The 20,339-nt window shown below is 43.5% G+C and overlaps 1 protein-coding gene and 1 long non-coding RNA gene across 2 annotated transcripts; one reads left to right on the forward strand and one right to left on the reverse strand.

The window, feature by feature from the left end:
* Nucleotides 1-962: 962 nt before the first annotated feature.
* On the reverse strand, nucleotides 963-20,215 carry LOC106557648. Its single transcript, XR_005376891.1, has 3 exons — nucleotides 19,605-20,215; nucleotides 7,547-7,619; nucleotides 963-6,099 (listed from the first exon to the last, which is right to left on the reverse strand). It is a non-coding gene; the product is annotated as an uncharacterized LOC106557648 (long non-coding RNA).
* Nucleotides 5,293-8,535, forward strand: SS18L2 (SS18 like 2). Its single transcript, XM_038570568.1, has 3 exons — nucleotides 5,293-5,533; nucleotides 5,803-5,879; nucleotides 7,811-8,535. Exons 1-3 carry the CDS (start codon nucleotides 5,465-5,467, stop codon nucleotides 7,896-7,898), a joined length of 234 nt encoding a protein of 77 aa, XP_038426496.1. The 5' UTR covers nucleotides 5,293-5,464; the 3' UTR covers nucleotides 7,899-8,535.
* Nucleotides 20,216-20,339: the final 124 nt, after the last annotated feature.

Here is a 20,339-nt window from a genome sequence, read left to right on the forward strand (position 1 = left end):
TCTCTCTCTCTCTCTCTCTCTCTCTCTCTCTCTCTCTCTGTGTCTCATGAGTAAATAAATGAAATCTTAAAGAAAAGAGAGAGGGCAGAGTGAGAGCACCAATCGAACAATTCAACAGTTACACGTGTGTTTAAATACAAACCGAGACGCGTGCTCTTCAGAGAGGAACAAGGTTTCCTTTTTAAGATGTTTTTATTTTATTTATTCATGAGAGACACAGAGAGAGAGGCAGAGACACAGGCAGAGGGAGAAGCAGGCTTCCTCTGGGGAGCCTGATGGGGGACTCCATCCCAGGATCCTGGGATCACGACCTGAGCCAAAGGCAGATGCTTAACTACTGAGCCGCTCAGGCATCCCAGGAACAAGGCTTTTTAGAGAAATTACGGGAGCTTCCGGTCTGAACTTGGGAGTCGGAGGAGGCTTCTTTGAGAATGTGACACCAGCTGACTAGTAGCTAAGGAGGCAAAAAGGGATAGAAGACTGGTTCAGACAGAGGGTAGAGTATGTACAAAGAACAGGGAGGCAGCAAGGCTTCTTTGAGGGATGAAAAGAAACGGGGTAGTACATGAGAAGCTAGTGTTCAACAGGCACAGAATTTCAACTGGGAAGGAGAAAAAGTTCTGAAAATGAATAATGGTGATGGCTGCACAACAATGTATAATTTTAAACGTCACAGAATTGTACATTTAAAAATGGTTAAAACGGGGCAGGGGTGGAGGAGCGGGTGGCTGGGTGGCTCAGTTGATTAAATGTCTGCCTTCAGCTCAGATCATAATCCCCGGGTCCTAGGATGGAGCCCTGGGTTGGGCTCCCTTCCCAGGGGAGTCTGCTTTCCCTCACCCCTCCTTCCCATTCGTGCTCTCTCTTGCTCACTCTCTCAGATAAATAAATAAAATATTTTTAAAAATAAAAATAATATCTTTAATAAATAAATGGTTAAAATGGTAAATTTTATGTATATTTTACCACAAAGAAGAAAAAGACAAGAAAGATAAAAAAACTCAGAGTTTAGAGAGTAAGGAATATGGTGAGAGCCACTAGAGAGAATAGAAGAGCTAAGACCACCTATCTCCTATCTCTCTGATAGGAGAGCTGGGAAGCCAATGCAGCCATCTGGGCATGAGAGGATGAAGTTGGAGCTTGGACTTAGACCCGAGCGATGGTGAAGAGGGTGAGAACTAGGCAGTCTGCAGAGACATAGAGGAGAAAAATCAACAAGACTTGGTGATGATCTGGATGTGAAACGGTAACAAAGTAGCTTCAAGGACAATGCCACTGTTCAGCCTTGAGTGACTGGGTAGAAAGTGGAGGGATTCATGGATATAAAGAACGCTGGAAAAGGATCTGATTTTGGAGAGACGAATGATCACTAGTTCCATCTAAGACAAACTGAATTTGAGGCACCCTTTGACACTTCTGGTTGGGATGTCATTGTACACAGTCGAACATACAGGTTGGCATTCCATGTACAGGTCTGGGCTGGACATAGACTTTTGAAAATCATCACCAAATGGGCAGAAATTGAAGCAGACCTCACATAGAGAAAAATTACAAAATGAAAACAGAAGAGAGCTATGACAGAGTTGACCTCCAGGGATCGCCACTGAGTCAGGGTTGGCCTGTGTGACAAATGATCATGAGGCTAGATCATAAGAGACACAAAGGATAAAAACAATGAGATTTGATTGGTAAAGGAGATTGAAACCCCTTCATTGTATGTGCCAGGAAAGAGGCTAGGATTCCCTCTCAAGGTGCATTCACACGTGAATGGAGATGAGGTCTTCTCACCACGGTCATGAAAACAAGGCTCTGGCTTGGAATGAGGAAGGAAAAATTGGCACCAGACCTACAGCTTTTGAATATGGAGCCCCGGGTTCTCAGAATCTACAGTTTGAGTGCTTTATAATAGGGCTTTGTGCCTTCTGATTGGTGCAGCTCATGTGACTGGGGCACCAGAGTGGACTGGGCTAAAAGGTAAGATGTAGAATCTGAAGTCCTAGCCCTCCTCTCCATCACTGGTCATTTTGACTTTCCCAGGCTTCTTCATCCCTCCACTTCAGGATCACATCCTGAACTGCTTATCACCATAGAAGAGCTCCACGTTTGAAGTTGTAAATGCAGACACCTGATCTCTGTCCCTTGACTGTTCTCAGAAATCTGCCCACTGTTCTCTGGCCTGCAGAAGCCTCCACTCCACTTGTCCTTCTTACTTTGTTCAATGTATCACCTCTCCCCAATCTTTATTTCCTTCCCCATCAGCTGAAAGTCCAAGGTTTATCACTTCCATCACCTTTTTCCCAATATGCTTACCTCCATTCTGCAATTATTCTTCTGTCACACCTGCCTGGCAGGTCTCCAACTCTGGGGAAAAAAAATCCAACCTTCTGGGTTTCTCTAACTCTGTTCCTGAGCTATAAGTACTGCTGGAAAAAAAAAAAATCTTACAACCACACAGATCAGTGCTATGTATATGCATTGCCCACCTCCACCAGGTCCTCAACACTGTCCAGCAGTCCTATGTTTGCCTCTCTCCAATTCTCCAGAATACCAACCTCAAAATCTCCTGCATGCTTCCCCAATCTTCCACTCTTCAACATCCCCCTCACTTTCCCAGGTGCCTTTTTCACCAAGAAAAGAACAACCATTAAAGGGATAGCCCTCAGCTTGCACCAACTTCTGTCCCTCCCAACTACCACCTTTGTTCCCTTTTCCCCTTCACAGTCAAACTTCTCGGAAAGAGTGGCCTGCTCTAAAGATTCCATTTGCTTCACCTTTCCTGTATTTCACTGTCCCTGACAATTCTCACTGCTGCCTCGACATATCGCTGGAATTTCCTCCATTAAGGATATCAAAGACCTAGTCTCTACCTTGATTGACCTTTCCACAGCATTTGTAATTGCTGTTCTATCTTGCTTTCCTACTCACTCTTATTTCCCATATGACTGTCTCGCCTCTACCCCTCCACGCTCCCGGATTTCCTCTTATATCTCTAGTCTCCCCCCCCCCGCCCCCATTCTCCTTTGTAGTTTCTTTTCCTTGGCCAGGAGAGAAGCCAACTCACTCTCCTTGAGTAGTCTTATCCCCTGCACGGTTCCAGTCAGTTTCCACAAGTGATGCTTCTCAAAGTGATGCTTTTATCACCAAACCGGCCCTTGACCCTGAGTTCCAGACCCAAATAGCCAGCCTTGCCTCTCCATTTGACCACCTTGCATGTATATGGTCAAGGCTAACTTTCTCACTCTCACTTCCAGTCCAGCTTCTCCTTTACTGTTCCTTGTCTGAATAAATGGCATTACCAGTCTCTCAGTTGGTTAAGCCAGGACACCAGAAGTCATCCCTAATTATTCCTCTCTCCCTCCCCCATTAATTCACTAAGGGCCTGTGGAGTCTATTCCTCATGTCTTTCAAATGCACAGATTTCTTTTTTTCACTGCTCCCACCATTTCTGGCCTACACATCTGCTGCAAATAGCCCTCTCTGTGTTTGTTTGATTCTCCTTTCTTCTTCTTGTCTGGCTGCCCTACCTTTCACCATACTACAGCCAGGAAAACTCTAAAATGCATCTCTGACTTCATTTTCCTTTTGCCTAAAACCATCTATGGCTCTGATTATTCTAAGGAGAGAGCCCGGGCTCTGGATACTTGTCACCTGGGTAACCTCCACTTCCTCTTCATACTGAAACGTCTATTCTCCTGGAGGGCGTTCCCTGCATGCTGGACCAGGTTGGTAGGGTGGTCCCCTACACTTGCCCCAACTTAACTCCGTCTCTGGGGACACCTGTGTGGCTCAATGGTTGAGTGTCTGCCTTCAGCTCAGGGCGTGATTGTGGAGTCCCAGGATCAAGTCCCACATCAGCTCCCCAAAGGGAGCCTGCTTCTCCCTCTGCCTATGTCTCTGTCTCTCTCTGTGTCTCTCATGAATAAATAAATAAAAATCTTTACATCATCTCTGTTATGGTCCTTCCTCATTTGTGTAACAATAGCACTGCATAGGACTAAGCAGGGCCTAAATTCTCCTCCTAATGATCCTTCTCTGCCCCACTCTGCTTTCTGCAGAACCTCTGGGGACTTTTCCTGGGGAGGGAGACTGGTTTGTGAAGACAGGCTTCGGAATCAGGAAGCCCTAAAGTCTTCGCCCAGTTTAGGTATGTTGCCCCATGTTTCTCACTGGTATGAAAGCTGTGAAATGGGATGAAAGCTGCCTCCTCTCAGGGTTGAATAAGGGGACTGTGGAGGGAGAGCCCAGCAAAAGTAGATGAGAGTGCTCTGGGTCAGGGTCACCACTCAGGGAAATGAAGCTCTGGGGAAGAATTGCCCCAGATCTTTTTTGAGAAAATTTTTCCAAGGTCTTCCAAATGATGTGGCTGCCGCTCATTCTGTGCTGCAAGGAAAACCAACCTTGTTCCCAGGTCCTTAAGGGATGGGCTAAACCAGAGAGAAGACAACCACTTCAGAGTTTCGGTGGTTGCTGGTACTAACTATATGGCCTACGTGGGTGGGCCCAGCTTCCTTCTTTTCTCTTGCAGCAAACCACCTCTGCAGTATGTTGCGTGGGCAGTATGGAGTAATAGCTAAGACTGAAGATTCTAGGGGCACCTGGGTGGTTCAGTGGCTGAGCCTCTGCCTTTGGCTCAGGTCATGAACCTGGGGTGCAGGATCGAGTCTTGCATTGGGTTCCTTGCAGGGAGCCTGCTTCTCCCTGTGCCTGTGTCTCTGCCTCTGTGAGTCTCTCATGAATAAATAAATAAATAAAAGATTATAGAAAAAAAAAGAACAAGGGTTCTAAAAAAGCCATACTCCCTGTGTACAGATACCAGCTTTGCCCTTAATTGCCGTTAGATCTTAGGCAGGTTACTTCACCTGTTTTCTCGTCTGTAAAATGGAGAAAATAATAGTGCCTTCTAGGGTTGTAAACCTAATAAGCATTATTACTACCCAGAGGAAAAATAGGTATGTATGCGAGTTTCTCCCTCTGCAAAGAGTAAAGCTAACACCAGTGTTTTCCTAGGCCCTGCAGGGTTTGGCTTGGCAGGAGGCAAAGGCTAGGGTTCATGCTCCAGACGCAGATCTGTTGGAACCGCAGTGATGTCGAAAGAGGGAGGCGTAGACTCGGAGACCGAAAGCGGGTTGCGGCCACGAAGCCCCCGTGACCCGGGCAGGCGGCCCTGACGCACGGCCCCGCCCCCGAGGCTAGCCCCGCTGACTGCGCACAAGCCCCGCAGGGGCAGGCGGCTCCGCGCCCCAGGGGCGGGGCGCAGGCTGACGCTCCGAGCATCGCCCTGGCGCGCCCAATCACGAATGACGTTGCGCCCGGGCCCGGTCCACGGGAGGACCCAATCGACGTCGAGAGCGTGGGTCGGTCCCGCCGTGGCCTAGTGGGGCTGGGGCTGGGGCTGGGCTGCTGGTTGGCTCCAGGCGTGGGGGTGCGCGGGGCCTGAGGCCGGGGTCCCACCCGGCTTTCCGGGATGTCGGTGGCCTTCGTACCGGACTGGCTGAAAGGCAAGGCGGAAGTCAACCAGGAGACGATCCAGCGGGTGAGCGCTAAGCGCGGGCAGAGACACGTTCCTTAGTCGAGATCCCGAGGGAAGCTTCCTGGAGGGAGCAGCATCTCAGCTCAGGCTTGTGGCGTGCGTAGGGGGTCGACTTGCAGGGGTGTGGAGTGAGACGGGAACGGAGTCGGCAAAGGCACTGGGGCGGGACAGCTCGGCATTGGAGACAGCGGGGGTCGGGGTGGGAGCGGTGCGGGGAGTGTTCCCGGCTGTCCCGTTCACACGCTGACTGGCCCCCTTCTCTGGCCTTTCAGCTCTTGGAGGAGAATGACCAACTCATCCGCTGTATCGTGGAGTATCAGAACAAAGGCCGGGCGAATGAGTGCGTCCAGTAAGTACCCTCCCCACCTCTACTTTTGGTGTAGGCTGAAACCATGATACAGCAACCGCCCTGAACTGGGAGTCTTGGGTGATGGATTGCCCATGAAGCTCTCAGGGAAGTTGCTTACCTGCCCAAGGCCACACAGCACATTGTGAAGTCTAGATTCAGACGTGGCACCATCTTCAAAACTTGAGTTATGCTCATTGCAAATCTCAGGTAGACGTGTCAGCTGATGGCAACAGAGATGGAAAACTAGTCTCAAGAGATGTGAGCTGTGGCCCCTTTCTCCTCATAGATCTCCAGCTTATCTCCAGCTTTTCGGGCGGGGGGGGGGGGTGTCAGATCATTTGACTGCTGAGTTCCCTTTCATTTATTTATTTATTTTAAGTAGACTTCACGACTAGCATAGAGCCCTAGGAGTGTCTTGAACTCACCACCCTGAGATTAAGACCTGAGCTAAGATGAAGAGTCAGAGGCTTCACCAACTAAGCGCCCCATCCCCTTCATTTTCTAACTTGGAGTCAGCCTGTAATGCACACAAAGACCAATAAAAGACTTCCAAGTTAATTAAGCCAAAGGCAAATTCTGCACAGTAATTGAATGTGGTCTCTAGCTATATACCAAAAGGAGAGACAATAGTCTCTTTTCTAAATGTAGTCCAGGACTATGCTCCATTTATTATAGAAAAATACATTTTTCATTCCTACTGAAGACCTCTTTAAGAAAACCATACTTTCCCCATCCCCTAAAAAAAAAAAAAAAAAATCACCTATAGTCCCTTACTGAACAACTCAATGAAATAGTTGAGATATCCATCTTTGGGTGAGTCTTTACATTTGGTTCTGGCATCGGGTAATTTGCTTTTTTGCAGTTTATAGTAAACTCTCATTTTTCTATACAGAAAATAGTTGCAAAAATGTTCTCAACCTATGGGTAAGAAAGTTATCAAGATTTCACATTTATAGGCCATACTTCCTGGCTCCCTTAGTCTGATTTGTCTTCCTGGATAGAGAATTATGCTCCTTGATTGATAATCACTACAATAGTAAGCTCATATTAATACCATAAAAGTGCCTTGTCCCTTCATTAAGTTTGTTCCACAAATATTTCATAAGTACTACTGACTACCAGAAACTGTTGCAGCTATTGGGGAATAGGTACCAAAACCAGCTCTGCTTTTTACCAAATCAGGTACCAGCTCTGCCCTTATGGAGTTTACATTCTACACTCAGGAATCTAGAGAGAGGAAATCATACAATTAGGTACATACTAATAAGTGCTTTGAGTAAGAATAAAGCAGTGTTAGTGGCAGGAAGGGGTGTTGTTTTATATAGGGTATCTCTGATGGGACATCTGAGTAGAACCAGAGGTGAGGGAGCCAGCCATATGGATATATATAAGGCAGAGACAGAATCAGGTGGAAAAGCCCCATTGACTGGAGCACACTGTTGTCTTCAAATCAGAGCAAAGAGGATACAGCAGCCAGAACTCAGTGAGCGAAGGGAAAATGGTAGGAGCTGAGGTCAGAAAGATAATTAGAGGCCCCAATCGTGTAGAGCCTTGTAGGCCATCAGAAAAGCTGGAAGGGCTAAGCTTTAGTCAGAATGAGATGGGACCATTTGGAGGGTTTTAGTCAGAGGTGTGGCAAATCTTGACTTAAACTGTACAATACTCACTTATGTTGCCATGTGGGGAATAGACTTGTTCAATACAATAGTCTAAGCAAGGATAGTGGCTTGGCCCAGAGAGCTGTGAAAGTGATAAGTGAGAACAGGTAAGATTCTGGATATATTTGCATTGGTTAAACAAGGAGGTTGATCATGCTGAATCATCCAATCAATAGATGCGCCATTCCAGTATAGTGGGTAAATTCCTTTCCAGTGTTTTGTTCATGTTCAGCAACACAAAGCCTCTAATTTTTGCCTCTTTTTCACCTATAGGTACCAACATGTGTTACATAGAAATCTCATTTATTTGGCTACCATCGCAGATGCCAACCCAACCAGTGCTTCAAAAGCAATGGAATAATCTTTCAGTTGGCTGTCACGAGGAGTAACTGAGTGTAATCCATGTCCTATGAAGTAAAGACAGGCTCTTTACCAACTCAACTGCTTAAAATATGAATGAACCCTCTATGGCTCTTTTAAAAATGTGACAATGTGAAGAAAGCTACTAGATTAACTGTATTCTCAGTGTAAATATTTACTTTAATAATTAAGTAGATTTAGTGGACTCCAGATGTCCTCTTTTCTGATAGGCATGTTGGGATAAAAAGATATCATGGGCATCATCTTCAATTCTACCTTTTCAGTTTCAACCTGAAGAGGAAACTGAGCAGGTGATAGGCAATTAACAGGAATTGGGGAGACTCCTAACTGAGGCCCTGCCAAATGGGCATGTAACTGTGTGCTCCCTTCTACCAGTTTGTAGTCATGGACCTGATCATCCTTTTCAGGTTGCTTTGAAATAAAACTTGCCTTTCCATGCAACACTCATATTGAGGTATAGAGATTTTCATATAAGTGTTCCATTTGGTCTTCTAGAAAAACTATAAGAACTTAAAAATATATGTAACAATACTACCATTGCTACCAAAATCAATGGTCATTCTTCATTATTATTTAATATAATCTAATAATAAACTTTTAAAATACTTTTTAAAACACATTCTTCCTCCTATCTTTTGAAGGTTCTTGGCTGGGGCTCTATACCAAATGACAGATTAACAAAAGAAAAACATAAAAATTTAAGTTTTATGTGACATGGGAGCCCTTCACAAGGAAATGAAGACCCAAAGATAGTTAAACCTGAGTATTTTTTTTCTTATTTTTTTTTTCGAAACCTGAGTATTTTTATATGAGATTTGGTAAAAAGTGGAAAGCTATGGAAAACTGAGAGGACAGAAGGATATGAGCTATGTGTAGTAAACTGGGGGAACTTAGCCTGGCCTTTTCATTCAAATTCTCAGTGTCCCTCCATTTTAAGAGATAAGGATGCGCCTTTCTTCTGGGTATAGGGAGGGCACCTCTCACATGAGGGTCTCATCACCTGGTTCATGGGAGGTCAGAGAGTCCTTCCAATATCTGCCATTTTTCAGATGCTTCAGCTCAAAATATTCAATAAGCCAAGGTGCCACGTTTTGGAGTATTATGTCCTGAACCCCATCAGTTATCATGGAATGTCTTTTTGTTGATTTAACTCAGGATCCAAACGAGATTCATACACTGCATTGTGCTGATGTCCGTTAAGTCTCTGTAAAAATAATTAGCAGTTCCCCTTCTTGTCTTCTTTGCTATTGGTGCAAAAACTAGGTCACTTGCCCTAAAATTTCTCATATTCTGGATTTGCCTAGTTGGATCCCTATGGTGTCATTAAATATGTCCCACTATTGCCCACTTTTCCTATAAACTGGTAGATCTAAAGGCTCATTCAGACTGAGATTCTAATATTTTTGGCAAGTATACATCATAGGAGGTAAGTATACATCATAAGGTAAGAAGCAGTACTTGCTTTTGCATCACATCAAGAATGAGTTGATTTATTAATCAGGTGCTCAATAGCCTTTCACTTAAATTATGATTTACCAAGTTTTGATCTATTACTTCATCAGGGATTTATACTGATGGTTTCCTATCTTATCATCCCTCTGCCTTTATTATCTTTATTCAATAAAGAACTTTCTCTCTTTGAGACTTATCTGTAAAATGAGGCAGGGAGATTTTCTTAAGTAAACACAAAATTAGAACCTCTGGTGCCTGGCTTATTTAGTAGGAATCAAGGGTTGCAACCCAGAGAGACTAATGTATCATAGTGAAGAGAGATCTCATTTTGAATCATAGCTCAATTGAACCTCTGAGAGCTCTTGTTTCCTCACCTATATAATGAGGATAATGAATGTAGTATTTGCCTCCTAAGGTTGTTAGATTGAGATACTGTGGTTGAGAGCTGGGCATGTAGTAAACACAATGTATTAATGTGTGCTCTGATGTGTTATCTGAGGGCTCTGGCCCTTTCTGGCCCTTCTTAAGTCTGGGAAGAAGCCTGTTCTTTGCTCCCTCACCTATTCTATCCTTAGGGTTCTAACCCATTAACAGACTCTTCCTTCTGCCTCTGTTCATGGGATTGGTGCCCATACTCTATGCCAAGTGGGCTCTTGGGCCTGACCTGGTGAGCAGATATGGTGGGCACTATGCAATGTTTTTAGTTTTGAATTAGTTACTAATATTTAGAGAGGATTTTCCATTAAAGCCTGGATTTCTAGCCATGCTGGCCCTGTAGGTCCACATGGCAACCATCAGCTGGAGTTGGATGGCAGCTGTCTCTCTTTACTAGGCAGCTTGGCTTGTCTACAAATGGCTTGGCTCTAGCTGGAATGAGAGCACCAGCTGATGTTTCAATTTGGGTCTCACCTAAAACAGCCTGAGACAAGGCCTTGGGCACAGATAGTTTATTTGGGAGATGATCTCAGGAAGCAGGAATAAGGCTGTGAGAAGAGTGAGACAGAGAATGAGGAAAAGCCACTAAATGGGTGTGTTGCCAAGGTCATTGCTGTAGGCAATAAGAGCTCAATTGGTGGTTGGGGGATGATCTCAAAAGCATACAAATGTCCCAGAAGTGTCCACCTGAGTTGGCGTTGCTTACAGGGGACTGGACTAATAAGCAGCCTTTGCAGCCAAGTTGGCCCTAGATGTCAGAAGAAGAAGAAAGTAAAAAGTGGCATGGCAGCGCCTGAGGTGGGCTTCTGCCAGCACAAGGCTGAGTCTGATCTCGCAGGAACTGTTGACTACCAGCAAGGTAGGCGAGGGTCTGTGATGGAGCATCAGAGGTTCCAGTGTGTGGGCTCTGAGTAAGCCAGCGTGGCCTAGAGCAGTTAAGTGTAGCTTCCTGTGTAGCAGGGATAATAGCCTTGAAGACAAAATCCAGTTCTCTCTCAGATGGAAGGAGCTTATGACCTGCTGTGTTCCCCTCCCTTTGTCTCTTGGAAGGTATTTCAATCCGCACGCAGAGGACTGAAGCAGGGCAAATCACAGCCTCTGGAAACAGCTGAGGCTACTTAAGCTACAGTTTACCCTATCTCCAGAGGGCCCCCTTCTGGGGAGATACACTGGAGAAGCTGGGACAGGCCAGTTAGTTGTCATTGTATGTGCCCACACCCACCCACCTCTACCTGTCTGCTTCAGAGACAGCCTGAAGCACAAGTATCTGCCATCCCTCTTAATGGGCCCAGAAATCAATATAGTTGTGAAACGTGATTTAAAAAGGTGAAGACCAAACCTGACCAATGTATTCACCGTTCTCTCTCCTCAGAGGACCTCCTGCTTCAAGATTAAGTCTCTACTCAGCCTGTCTACCCTTTTCCAGCTCTCAGGGTCAAGCTGATCTCCCAACAGCCTACAGAGGGCCTGAGCCTTTCTCTGGGGTTCCCAAGCCTGCCTCCCAGGATTTGCAACCGTGATGACTTCTGTCATTATCACATTCTCCTGGGATGAGGATATGGCAGCTAAAACAAAGAAAGCAGATAATTTGAGGTTAGGTTTCTTTCCTTTTTTTTTTTTTTAAGATTATTTATTTATTCATGAGAGACACAGCAAGAGAGGCAGAGACATCGGCAGAGGGAGAGGCAGGATCCCTGCAGGGAGCTCGATATGGGACTCTTATCCCAGAACCCTGGGATCATGACCTGAGCCAAAGGCAGACGCTTAACCACCAAACCACCCAGGTTTCCCTTGAGGTCAGGTTTATTCCACAAATTGTGAAGCTATATTTCCACTGCCTCATGAGGCTTTTTGACATCTCAGTCTGACTTTTGGGGACCCCAAGTAACAATATGGGTAGGGAGGAAAGGATGTTCAATGCTATCTCCTATGCTCTTAAACCTCTATAATCAACTTCCCTTCCTAAAGATGATGATTCCTAGAATCATCTAGTCTATTTCTTAAGCTGGGTACATAGTATCTTCATTTTGTTGGTACTCTACCTCACACATAATATGGTTTTGATTCCATTTTTTAATAAAGGCAAATTTAAGAAGTTAATTAATCTATTACTCTTTTCCCAATGAAAACCCTACAGATATTCCTCTGGAATCTAGGTGTTCTGTTCAGTCACTGGGACCTTTCTTTCCTTCCTAAATCTTTTTAATAAGAGTCTAGGGTCCAAAGGGAGGTTTTTTCATTTCTGCTTGTGATAAACTCATTCATTCAAAAAATATTTTCTGAATCACTAGTATGAGCTGAAGGTCCTGCAGTGAGGAAGCCAGACAATGTCATTGCTCTCACGGAAACCTCATTCTCATGTAAAGAAGACAACACAGTATAAATAACCTGTATTTATGGGGGAGACAGGCAATAAAATATAAACAATCAAGGAAAGCTTCACATGGCAATAAGTGCTGTGCAGAGAATTACATCAGGGTCATGTGCTGGAGAGTGTCTGGGTGGCTACTTTAAATTATGGAATCAGGAATGACCCTAGAAAGTAACACTGCAGCTGAGATATGAATAACAAAACCTGACACGTGACCATCAAGGGACCAAGCAGTACAGACAGAAGCAAGAGCTATGCAAAGACCTTTCATTCCAATTGGTTATTTTTTCCTCTCTTTCTCTTGAGTCCATTTATAGAGCAGTGTTCACCTATGTGGTCATCAACTCAATTATAACATGAGTTCTCCAGGCCTTATGCTGGGCTCGTGAAGAAAACTCAATTATAACAGAAGTTGACCAGGCCTTATGCTGGGCTCGTGAAGAAAATAGAGAAGAAGGAGCACAGTGCCCTGCTTTCAGGGAGCTCCTAATAAGCCTGACAAGACAAAAGAGACCCACACCAGGCATGGACCAGGGCACTATGCAAGACCAAGGATGCTGAGAAATTGTCCAGATATTGAAGCTGCAGGGATTCCAAGTGAAATTACCAAGTGCTTCTTATATAGCATAGAAAAAGTCTAGGCTTTTCAATTCCTGAACACTCTTGTCTGCAAACAAAAAATTGCCAGTGGCAGCAGAAGCTTTCAGCATCCCACACTCATTCCTCAAACTTTAATTGTACTGCAGCTGAGTCCCAGCAGTACGTATCTGTATCTCTGTCCTGAAGACTTTTTTCTAAAACTGGAAGTCTGCCTTGCCCAGGCATAGCAGACCAGAAGAACCTGGGGATTACCATGCTGGGAACAGCCCTCAACTGACTCTCGGTAAAGGAGTATTATGATTATTATGAGTATACTCATAGGTATTAGATGAGCTGGGAGTATTAACGTCCCAGCTCCCTCACCCCTCCATAGGGACAATTCCAAGATGTTTCTTCTGTACTGGTTGCCAGAGCTCCCCATCAGGGTTAAGCTCTAATCACCACTAAGGTAGATGGCTTAATAGCACACACCTTATTGGCTATCCTCCCAGTTCACTTCTTCACTCTCTAGATGGAATTTCCTAGGGCCACTTTTCAAATAAGCAGGTTGCATTCAAACCATTGTCTGAGAATCCTCTTCTAAGGGAAACAACCAAGATACTGGTTGTTTAATGCTTTACCTTTGGTGGATAGACCCAGATGGATTGGCTGAGCAAATATAGCTTCCATTAGTACCAGAGCAGATGAAAAATTTTTACCACAACCTAATTTACTAGCAAAAACTAGTGTCTAGAAAAAACCAAGGACTCAGCAGAATTTAGAGTTTGAAATCAGAGAACAAATTGATCAGAGAGTAAGGAAACTGTCTAACAGGAAGTGCTTGTCATAGTGTTTTTTATATGAATTTGGTGGGATCCAAGTTCCCTGCTAAAGAGGATGAAGCATTCAACATTTGTGAAATATAGTCCTGCTTTAATGCAAGTTAGTGGCTAAAAAAAGCCACTTGCCTAAAAGCCCAAAAGATGGATGTAGTATCAACAATTAAGGTGACTTCTTAGTTGGTAGCCATTGCCTCAGTGGCCATCTCTGTGCTGCCATACCCCCATGCTTCTCCTGATTACTGGCCCCACCCCAAGCTGATCAATCACAGGTATTGCCCACTATTGTGGCCATCAAGACTGACGGGCATATTAACATCATCAAGTCAATCAGATGTCTTGCTGGGATTTTTCTTACTAGTGCTGGCAGATAAAGTGCTATCCCCTCAGACTTCCAGGCTATAAAGATGTATGTTTGGAGCTGCTATGGCCATGTCCTCTGACCCTCATAGAGAAAAGAAAGCCCATCTGCTCTTGACTAATATTATGAGAATGTTATTCTATCAAACTACACATTTTTATGTAAAATGAAATAGTCTACTCCCTCGTTTTCCACAAAAAAGAAATCTAGGATTTAAAAGAAAATGTGTTTTCAAATTTTCAATATAGATTTTTGTTATCAAATTCTGGTATATTTGTTGTTGTGTTGTAGGTCTAAGATTACCTCCAGTTTTGATGATTAGCTAGGAGGACTCAAAGGACTCAGCATATAGTTGTACTCATAGCTATGATTTATTACAGCAAAAGAACACAAAATCGGCAAAGGGAAAAGGCATATGGGGTGAAGCCCAGAGGAAACCAGGTTCTAGCTTCCCCCTCCCAATTCATTCCTCCAGGGATGAATCATAACAACACGTGAGAAAATGTCTACCAGGGAAGTTCATTAAAGACTCAGTGGTCAAAGTTTTTACTGGGAGATGGTCACATATGTATGCATCCTCTGCCTAGTACATACCAAATTTCCAGATTTCAAGAAGGAAAGCAGGTGCTCAGCATAAACCATATTGTTTGCTCAAACAGTTTAGGCAGAGTGAAGCACTAATCGTTTAACTGAAGTTTTCTTTAAATGTTGGAAATTGGGATCCCTGGGTGGCGCAGCGGTTTGGCGCCTGCCTTTGGCCCAGGGCGCGATCCTGGGGACCCGGGATCGGAATCCCCTGCCGGTCGGGACCCGGGATCGAATCCCACATCGGGCTCCCGGTGCATGGAGCCTGCTTCTCCCTCTGCCTGTGTCTCTGCCTCTCTCTCTCTCTCTGTGACTATCATAAATAAATAAAAGTTGGAAAAAAAATATTAAAAAAAAATAAATGTTGGAAATTGATTACAGTACAGGTTCCCAGATCCACCCACAGGCCAACTTTTAAGCAAGTCTTTCTAAAGATGGCAGTCTTGGACTTACTCTTTTCTGTACAATTTTCTATTGAAGATACAGGATATCTTTTTATTTAAAAAATGGTGTAAGCAGGGGCCCCTGGGTGGCTCAGTTGGTTAAGCATCTCAGGGTCCTGGGATCCAGCCCTACATCCTTCCTGCTTGTGCTCTGTAAAATAAATAAATTGGATTTCTTTTCTCTCCTTTTGTTCATCTTTTTGTCCTTTCCCTAAGTTTGTCCTTTCCCTAAAAATGTAAAAGTTAACTTGGTAGGGATCCCTGCTTGAGGCTAACCTGTGTATTACAGAGGATATACTAAAGGAGCTGAGAGGCAATAGATAGATAACCAATACACCATACATTGGGATAATCATGTGCCTTTTCTTTAATCTGTTAATATGGTGAATTATAGGAATAGATTCTCTGATGCTGAATCATCTTTGCATTCCTGAGTTAAAGCCAACTAGGTCATGAACATCTGGGGGTTTAATGCATTTGGGTTTTAAATACTAGGAAAAGTCCATTTCCTAGTATTTTATTTGGACTTTTAAATCCATGTTTATAATGAGATTGGTCTAGAACTTCCTTTAAAAAACAAAAAAGATTTAATTTACTTATTTGACAGAGAGAGGGAGAGAGCACAAGCAGGGGAAGCAGCAGAAATAGACTGAGAAATAGGCTCCCCACTGAGCAGGGGCCAGATGTGGGCCTGATCCCAGGACACTTGGATCATGACCTGAGCCAAAGGCAGATGCTGAACTGACTGAGCTACCCAGGTGCCCCAGGTCCATAACTTTCTTGCCCTCTTTGTTTGGTATTGGCATCACAAGATAAGTTAGGTAGCTGTCTTTTTTCCATTCTCTAAAATATTTTGATTGAGAAAAGATTATTGATCCTTAAGGGTCTGGTAAAATGTGCCTATGAGACAATGTGGAACTTGTGTTTTTGGAAAGGAAGACTATATTTGTTCTTACTGGTATTATTATGAGTAATTTCAAAGAAACTGAAATTTTGAAATTTTGAACATAGCTCAAAAATCCCCATATACCTCTCACTTAGATGCAATAATGAAGATTTTGGCACATTTGTTTCACTCATTATACCTAAAAAACTAAGAACATTTTCTTGCATAACCACAATTTCATTATCTTTATCTTCATTATTCATTATTAGGTGTCTATCAAAATTAAATGTAGTTCCTTGATTTCACCTAATATCTAGACCATTATCAAATTTCCCATTTAGTTATGTCAAAATGTCCTTCACAGAGTCTTGCTGTCCATTGAAAGATGAATAGATAAAGATGTGGTCTATATATACAATGGAATATTACTCAATCATTAGAAATGACAAATACCCACCATTTGCTTCAACATGGATGGAACTGGAAGGTATTATGCTGAGTGAAGTAAGTCAATCCGAGAAGGACAAACATTATATGGTCTCATTTCATTTCGGGAATATAAAAAATAGTGAAAGGGAATAAAGGGGAAAGCAGAGAAAATGAATGGGAAATATCAGTGAGGGTGACAGAACATGAGAGACTCCTAACTCTGGGAAATGAACAAGGAGTGGTGGAAAGGGAGGTTGGGTGGGGGGTTGGGGTGACTGGGTGATGGGCACTGAGGGGGGCACTTGACAGGTTGAGCACTGGATGTTATGTTATATGTTGGCAAATTGAACTCCAATAATAAAAAAAAAAGTCCTTCACAGTTGTTTGGAAAATTAGGGATTACTAATTCAACTTCTTCAATGCTTGTTAGTTTATTCAGGCCTTCTATTTCTTTGAGTCAATTTTGGTAATTTCTATTTTCTAGAAAATTATGTTTCATCTAAATTTCCCCACTAGTACTCCTGATTAGTTTTGCAAGAGTCCTATCCATTGAAGTGCCAACTGCTGGTGTAATCCTGCTGTAATAAGCTTAACACCCAAAATCATTACCTGAAAATTCCTACTACTGAGTCTTCTCCAAATTAAGCCTGAGTTTGTAAACTCCTTGGATATTAATTTTCTACTACTCTTGCTGATGAGGGAAGAGGTATCAGTCCGTTTGGTGGATGCTAGCCCTAGGTCTTATCCTGGTAGTTTCTTCACCTTAACCAAGTAGCATACCTTATCCTCAAATCTGAAATATAATTTCAACTCACAGGACAGAATACAATAATTTTCAGCAAAGAGAGAACTTAGAACATATTTCATCCTGCTTATTTTACAGATGAAGAAACTGAACTCCAGGATCAGAGTGATTTGCCCCAGATCATATAATCAGTGGCAAGAAAGACACTTTAGTGGAGTGTCAAGATAAGAATGAATTCCAAGGAGATTCAAAGTATTTTAAATACTCCTCAAATTAAGCATTTCATTCCAGGGCCCTAAAGCCAACCTTACACTGAAGCCAGCTGCCCCAAAGCACAGTAATGACCAATTGCTCCCCTTCTTTCCTAAGTCTTTGTATGGAAGTTAGCTTTACCAACTAATTTCATCTCTGAATAGGCATGTACTGTTTTGTTTTTTCCAAAACTATTAAATGGTTAGCTGTAACACTGTAAGCAAAATCAGACCCAGGATCACTGGCTCTCAATTCAGCCTAGGTTACAAATGTGAAACCCAGGTGACTTGCTCTACTAGGGATACTGTACTTTTAGAGAGGGAGATCTGGCAACCTCTGACAGGTATAGCACTTCCATGATGGTGCAGGTCTGTGCACTTTACAGGTGGCACAGGTGCAAAAACAGATGAGAAACTACCTAAGTGACTCTAATTTTTAAATTTACTATAAAGCTATAGTAACCAAAACTGTGTGCCACTTCACACTCATTAGGATGGCAATTAAAAAAAAAACAAACCCACAACATAACAAGTATTGGTGACGATGTTGAGAAATTGAAACCTTGTGCAATGCTGATGGGAATGTAAAATAGTGCAGTCACCATGAAAACCAGAATGGCAGTTCCTCATAAAAACAGAATTAGCTGGGGGCACCTGGGTGGCTTAGTGGGTTAAGCATCTGTCTTTGGCTCAGGTCATGATCCCAGAGTTCTGGGATCCAGCTGAGGTTGGGTTCCCTGCTGAGCTTGGAGCCTGCTTGTCTCTCTTCCTCTGTCCTTTCCCCTGTTCACTCTCTCTCTCAAATAAATAAAACCTTAAAAAAATTTTTTTAAACAATTAGCTTATGACCTACTAATTCCACTTCTGGATATGTGCCCAAAGGAACTGAAAGCAGGATCTCAAAGAGAAATTTGTACACTCATCCACACAGCAGTATTCTTCACAATAGCTAAAGATGGAAGGAACCCAAGTGTCCGTCCATCTGCTGATGAATGGATAAAGAAATTATGGTATATTCATACAATGGAGTACTATTTAGCCTTTAAAAAAAGGAAATCCTGCAATATGTGAGAACATTGATGAAAGGAGAACATTATGCTAAGTGAAACAAGTCAGTCACAAGACACAAATTGTACGATTCCATTTAATGCATGGTAACTAAAATAGTCAAACTTATAGAAGCAATGTATAAAATTATAATTGCCAAAGGATGAGAAGGGAGGGAAAGTAGTTGTTATCAATGGTCATAAAATTTCACGTAGGCAAGATGGATGAATACTAGAAATCTGCTGTACAACATTGTGCCTATTTTTTTTCAACATTGTGTCTATTGATTAACATACCATATCTTACACTTGAAATCTGTTAAGGTTGGGGGGGGTGGTGGTGCCTGGGTGGCTCATTTGCGCTGAGCATTCAACTCTTGATTTTGGCTCAGGTCATGATTTTGGGGTTGTGAGATCCAGCCCTGTGCCAGGCTCCCCATTTAGCTAGCAGTCTGCTTGTCCCTCTCCCTCTGCTCCTCCCTCCACTCGGTCACGCTTGCTCTCAAATAAATAAATAAATAAAATCTTAGAAAAAAAAAAAACTGTCAAGAGGGTAGATCTCATGTTAAGTGTTCTTACCCCAATAAACTAAAAACGGGGGGGAGGGGCGCCTGGGAGGTTTAGGTAGTTAAGTCTCTGCCTTCTGCTCAGGTCATGATCCCAGGAACCTGGGAATCCAGCAGCAGCAGGCTCCCTGCTCACTGGAGAGCCTCCTTCTCCCTCTTCCCCTGCCCCTCCCCCTGCTCATGCTTGCTTCATCTCTCACACTTTCTCAAATAAAATCTTAAAAAAAAAAAAAAAAATGTAGAGTAGTTGCCTGAGGCTGGGTGCAGAGAATGCAGAGTTACTGGTTTATGGATACAGAGTTTCAGTTTTCCAAGATGAAAAATGTGGAGATAAAAAAAAAAAAAATGTGGAGAGATGCTGGTGATTGCACGACAATGAGAATGTACTTAATGCCTCTGAACTGTACACTCAGAGTTAAATGATAATTTTGTGCAGTGTGTATTTTACAGTTTTAAGAAAATAACTTAAAACAAAACAATGGGCCCTGGCATAAAGATACACCGAACAGTCAACAAAATAAAGTCCAGAAACAGATCCACACATAAGTCATCACAAAGCCAAGGTAATTCAACTGACAAGAGGCAGTTTTTTCCAACAAATGGTGGTGGAACTACTCTATGTTTCCATGGGGAGGAGGGGGTAAGAACTTCAACTTGTACCCGACACAACGAAAAATTCCAATAGATCTTAGACTTACATGTAAACATTCTAGAAGAAAATCCGGGAGAAAGTCTTCAAGCGGTTGGGGTAAGTACAGACTTCCTAGCACAGAAAAAGCACAAACCACACGTGAAAACTAAGTAACTTCACTGAAATTGAAATCTGCTTTGCACAAACCATCATCAAAACAATGAAAACGACCCAGCTCCGGAGAAAACATTCGGAATTACATAGGACAAAAGATCTGCATTTAGAGCATACATATGTCACCTGTTTGACAACACATTTGTACTCGGAACTCCCGCATTCAATAGTAAGACGAACACGAATAAAACGTGGGCAAAGGTCTTGCGCGGACTCTTCACAAAAGATGAATGGCCATGGACAAAGACTATCCCAGCGACGTGGGCGCCAGAGGGGGAACGAACGCACACCTAAGCCCTTTGAAATGCGACAGCCTAACAAGAGGAGAGGATCATCTACTTCTTGCAAAAAGGAAAAGAGGCCAAAAGATCCGTCGCTCCACTGCCACTTTCCTCGCCGCTCGCAAGCAGGTGTACGCAACACGGAAGCCTCGCGATACGGGAAAGGACGCGGACACACGGATCCGGAGGGAGGGCGAGAGGAAACAGAGAGCGCAGGCGCGGCCAGGACTCCCAGATTGGACGCCTGACTCTAACGGGGCGGGAGGGGGCGGGAAGGGGCGGGGCAAAAAAAAGACGAGTTCAGGTATAGGAGAGTCGGGCTAGAGGCTCCTCGGGAGTTCCCCGAC

This window comes from Canis lupus, chromosome 23 (assembly GCF_011100685.1).
Source record: "Canis lupus familiaris isolate Mischka breed German Shepherd chromosome 23, alternate assembly UU_Cfam_GSD_1.0, whole genome shotgun sequence".
Taxonomy (NCBI): domain Eukaryota; kingdom Metazoa; phylum Chordata; class Mammalia; order Carnivora; family Canidae; genus Canis; species Canis lupus.

Coding starts and splice junctions, on each gene's coding strand:
- SS18L2 (XM_038570568.1), top strand. CDS start 5,465: ATGTCGGTGGCCTTCGTACCGGACTGGCTGAAAGGCAAGGCGGAAGTC. Junction 5,534..5,802: donor ACCAGGAGACGATCCAGCGG/GTGAGCGCTAAG, acceptor CTGGCCTTTCAG/CTCTTGGAGGAGAATGACCA. Junction 5,880..7,810: donor CGGGCGAATGAGTGCGTCCA/GTAAGTACCCTC, acceptor TTTCACCTATAG/GTACCAACATGTGTTACATA.